Source organism: Bison bison, unplaced genomic scaffold (assembly GCF_000754665.1).
Source record: "Bison bison bison isolate TAMUID 2011002044 unplaced genomic scaffold, Bison_UMD1.0 scf7180017864260, whole genome shotgun sequence".
NCBI lineage: Eukaryota > Metazoa > Chordata > Mammalia > Artiodactyla > Bovidae > Bison > Bison bison.
This window is the reverse complement of record NW_011494832.1, coordinates 11,350,165-11,354,634: the sequence shown is the minus strand read 5'-3', so window position 1 is coordinate 11,354,634 and position 4,470 is coordinate 11,350,165. Positions and strand designations below refer to the sequence as shown.

Genomic DNA, 4,470 nt, shown 5'->3' with positions numbered 1-4,470 from the left:
CCCCCCCCCCTCACACACACACACACACAAGGAATGGCAATGAAATGGACTCAGCTACGGGACGTCTGAACCGGGTGCGGTACCCAGTCTTCAGGAACAGGCCCAGCTCTAACCTCCACCGCGGATTCCTGCTCAATCTCTGCTTTGCAAGACCATGCAGTCATTGCTCGCCCCGCCTCCTGCTCCCGTACAAAAGTGATGCCTCTTCCGCCAAAGTTGAATCGCCTCCTTGCGGCGCCTGCGCACTGTCACATTACGGCGGAACTAATCCGGCGACCCAGCGCTTTGACGCATCTAGTACCAGGAAGGGAAAAGGGGGACCACAGAACGCGTCACACCCGGAAGTAGGGAGCCGGAAGTGGGGTTGGACAGGTTATCCCCAGGGGTGGGGCAGCGGAGGCCCAGGAGGAGGGGGAAAAAAGAAGGTGGAGGATCCTGGCTGCTAATCTGAATCGATACCGATTCTCTTAGACCTCAGAGACACAGAAAAGACAGAAGGGTGCCTCATCCCCTTTCCTCCGCTTCTCTCTCTCCTCAGCCTTAGCCATGGCGGAGGCAGGGGCCGGGCTGAGTGAGACCGTCACTGAGACAACGGTTACCGTGACAACGGAGCCCGTGAGAAAGGCTGGGGGCGGTGCTGTTTAGGGGTCTGGGAGATACCGGGAGGGAAGGGATAAGGCTTTGGAGAGTTGCTGGATGGGCTGGGCCTGGGGATATGGGAGGAAGTGGGTTTGGGAGAATCGCAGAGTATTAGGGATTTTTTGGTGTGTCAGAGTTGGTGCAGAAGGCTGGTCAAGTGACATGCAATAGAGTTAAGATGTAGGTGATACTGCTTGGGATGGTGGTGTCTGTAAGTATTGAAAGACCGGGAACTTGGCGATTAATGAGCAAGGGATGTACTGGGGGAAATGAAGGGTTGTGTGAGAAAGCATGGTTGGAAGCTCGCTGTAGGGAAACTTGACACTAAGCACGCATATCAATAAATATTTCTTGAAGAGATTATTGCAAACGGAAGCAGAGGGAATGAGGGAACAAGAAAAGGGAGATGATGGGAGTATTTTGAAAAATCAGAGATGTAGAGAAAAACAGCGTTTTTGCAAAAACATTGCTTTCAAAAGGAGATGTTCCTGTCGGGCTTAATAACCCTTTGATTAAGGGAGTTTAGAGTAATAGTTACTAGAGATGCCAGGATGCTGGAGAATAGGTGGATAACAGATTGGGAGGGCTGGGCTTGAGGATGAGAGATGTGAGAACAGAGTCATTTCTTTAATGGGAAAAAGAATAGGCGTTCTGGGAAAAGAAAGGGAGATCAAAGTTTAGGCGTTGGTGACTGAAAAAATAATTTCCATGTATTAATACCACCAAAGATGATTTGGGGAGGAAGACAGAGGAACAGCGAGGATTATATTTTCCTTTGAAGATTTGCTGGGACTTTCCCTAGGTTAGGAATTGTATCTTCTCTGTATACTAGTGGTTACTAAGAATACTAAGAACAGAATTCCTCAAGGGACTCCTTGAGGTCAAAAACCTGTTCTATCTCCTCCCAGCATCAGCTCCTCTGTTGCTGTGTTTGTGATCCTGATTGAACTGGGGAAGGGAAGAAAGGAGGCCCCAGGGAGGAAGCAGGAAGAGTTAGTAGGAGGGGACTAGCTATGTATGCCTATCCTTCTTAACCTTCCAGGAGAACCGGAGCCTAACCATCAAACTTCGGAAACGGAAGCCAGAGAAAAAGGTGGAATGGACGAGTGACACTGTGGACAATGAACACATGGGCCGCCGCTCATCAAAATGTGAGTAATTGTTGCCCCACAGTAACGCTGGAGTCCTGGCTCCCCTCAGCATATCTTTTGCCTTCAGGCATTCACTGGCCTTCCCAAAGCCCCCAGATGCTCACAGTCCTGTGGCTGCCTTGGTGGTTCTCTGTTATCAGGGAGAGGAGGTTAAAGTTAGAGGGAAAGAGGTAGGGAGGGGCTTCAATTTCGATGTGCAAGGCCTAAAGTCAAAGGTATCTGAGGTGGGAGAAGAGGAACTTTGGATTCCCGGCTGGAAAGGCAAGGTGGGTAGGTGACAGAGTCCTAGAGTGTAGGCCTGGGGAAGCTGGATCTGGAAGGTAGAAGGAGAAAATGGTGGGAAGTAGGAATTTTGACTGAGATCCAGTGGGAATGGAACTGACACTACATCTGAACTCTTCCTCCTTTTTCACTGGGCTCCTCCATCCAAATCCAGGCTGCTGTATTTATGAGAAACCTCGGGCCTTTGGCGAGAGCTCCACAGAGAGTGATGACGAGGAAGAGGAGGGCTGTGGTCACACACACTGTGTGCGGGGCCACCGCAAAGGACGGCGTCATGCAACCCCGGGACCAAGCCCCACCAGCCCTCCCCAGCCTCCTGACCCCTCCCAGCCCCCTCCAGGGCCAATGCAGCACTAAATTCCTCGCTCCCCCACCATTCCTGTGTCTGTCTGGCCCTGAATGTATTCATGTGGCTACTCGGGGACTAAACCCACGATTTGATCCCTTCTCCAGCCCCCTCCTCCCCTCTCCTCTGCCTGACAGAGGGAAGAGGGAGAGGAAGGTGGACAGAGATCCTGGAATTCTGACTTGCTGCTATTCCAGAACCTAGGCTTCTGGGTTCCCCCAGCCCTCATTTCTCCTTACAATACCCAGCCTCCTCTCTCCAGGGATCCAGGCATCTTGATCCCAATCTTTTTCCTTTGTTCTCACTGCCAAACTGCCTGTCCTGGGATCCAGTTATCTTGGCCCCTTGCACTCTCTACTTGAGTTCCAAACAGCTAAATTGGGTTTCCAGCAGCCCCAGCTTTCACTGCCAGGGTCCTAGTCAGATTCCAGGCAATCTTGCTCCAGCTATGCTTGTTAATCCTGGCTTAGAGCTCTTCCACTTATGTATTTATGTCATCCTAACTCTTAGTCGTTGCCTGTGGGATGTGAGGTCTTCTGTGAGACCTCAGGGCTCCTAGCCCTTTCCCTTCTCTCCTGCCCACTTCCCCCAAGCCCTTAAGAGGAGTTAGGAGAGAGGGAGGTCTTTGTCCTTCTCACCTTTAATGAGAAATGGAAAAAAGAAATGGGCATGTCCTCTCTCCTCACCGTTCTCATGTGACTAGGGTTTCTGACAAAACTGGCTCCAAGACTAGTCACTTAGAGCCCACTATCTCCTCAGCCTTTGGTCTTCCAACTTAGGAGACAGATCCGACCCAGGGGCCTGGGTCCCTGGGAGAGGATGGAAAAGGGAGGGAGCCAAGAGATGCAATCTCACCCCTTCCTTCCAAGGCCTTGATGTCTCTCCCAGCCCAGATATCCAGCCCTCCCAGCCCTCCCCACCCCTTACTGGGATCTGGATATCATTTTCCAGGCCTTTTGCAGTGCACAGTTGCAGAGATCAGTCAAATCCATACCACCACTGAGATCTCATTTATTGCCACAGATGCACAAAATAAATAACCCAACATCACAAAATGTGTTAAATATGGACCCATTTATACATATGGGGAAAGAAGTGAGGCTGTATATACAAGGGCAAATTTGGGGTGTCTGGGCCATGCCCAGGTTGAGAAAAGGAGAGGTAGCACCATTGGTTCTGTGTTATGAGTATGTGCCATGCTCATATGGAGCTGGCTGTGGGGCTGGTGGGGAGTGGGTTGTTGGTTAAGAAGATTCTTAACAGGAAATGGCTGTAAGCATGGAAGGTAGTCAGGGTGGAATAGAACTGTCCTGCCCCCCATCTCCCAAAAAAAAAGAGCCCTAAGGCCCAGGCCAGAGTTAAGCCTCTTGTCTTAGGGGAGGAAGGTCTCCTTTGTCTTGAAGAGAAACCTTAGAGTGGAGAAGGCAGGGAAGCCCAAACCTCAGAGCTGTGGAGAGGGCACCGTGCTCTTCTTTGCCAGGAGGAGGGGCAGGGGTGGGAGGTAAATATTTGACCAGCTGGCCCTCTATGTATTAAAAATGGGCCATTTACCAGTACTGGTGGGGCAGGACCTGTTCCCCAATCAAGCCTGGGAAATATAGAAGGGGAGGGATCCCTGGGGGAAGTACTGAGATAGCCGAGGGGGAGGAGCATCCCAAGATGGGGGAAGGAGGTTCAGGAACTCTGCTTTGGGCATGGATGTGGAAACGAGGCCAGTTGAGGTCCTATTTGGAGAATATGGAGGGAGGTCCGGGGTGCTTCTCAATACACTTGCCCAGTGGGCACGGGCAGGATCCCTGGAATGAGTACGGATGACCGTGCTCATTTGGGCCAGGCCAGAACGGGGGTTGTGGGCTAGCTTCTCAGCCTTCCGCGGGCACGATGCGGAGCTGGGCGCGGGCGTCGCGGGTGCACAGCAGCGGGAACACGCGCTCCCCGAGGGGACCGGGCGTCTGGAAGGCGAAAAGCAAGTCGAGGGAGCGGCCGTCGTAGAAGGCCACGCGGCCCCGCTCCCAGTCCAAGTCCACGCGGATGCGCCGCGGCGGGGGCCTG

General features: G+C 52.4%; 2 protein-coding genes across 3 annotated transcripts in view; one reads left to right on the top strand and one right to left on the bottom strand.

The window, feature by feature from the left end:
* The first annotated feature begins 315 nt into the window (after nucleotides 1–315).
* Nucleotides 316–3,473, top strand: PPP1R11 (protein phosphatase 1, regulatory (inhibitor) subunit 11). 2 transcript variants are annotated; one of them, XM_010848183.1, is made up of 3 exons: nucleotides 316–850; nucleotides 1,682–1,790; nucleotides 2,227–3,468. In XM_010848183.1, the coding sequence occupies exons 1-3, from the start codon at nucleotides 839–841 to the stop codon at nucleotides 2,427–2,429; spliced, it is 324 nt and encodes a 107-aa protein (XP_010846485.1). In that variant the 5' UTR covers nucleotides 316–838; the 3' UTR covers nucleotides 2,430–3,468. The 2 variants fall into 2 exon arrangements, with proteins under 2 accessions (XP_010846485.1, XP_010846484.1); XM_010848182.1 differs by having other exon boundaries at nucleotides 317–615; nucleotides 2,227–3,473.
* Nucleotides 3,410–4,470, bottom strand: part of RNF39 (ring finger protein 39) — a gene marked incomplete at its 5' end in the record, with an annotated part of 5,764 nt that continues 4,703 nt past the window's right edge. Inside the window, one exon of the mRNA XM_010848205.1 lies at nucleotides 3,410–4,467. Within this exon, the coding sequence (XP_010846507.1) occupies nucleotides 4,281–4,467 (187 nt within the window). The remainder of the gene's footprint in view (nucleotides 4,468–4,470) is intronic.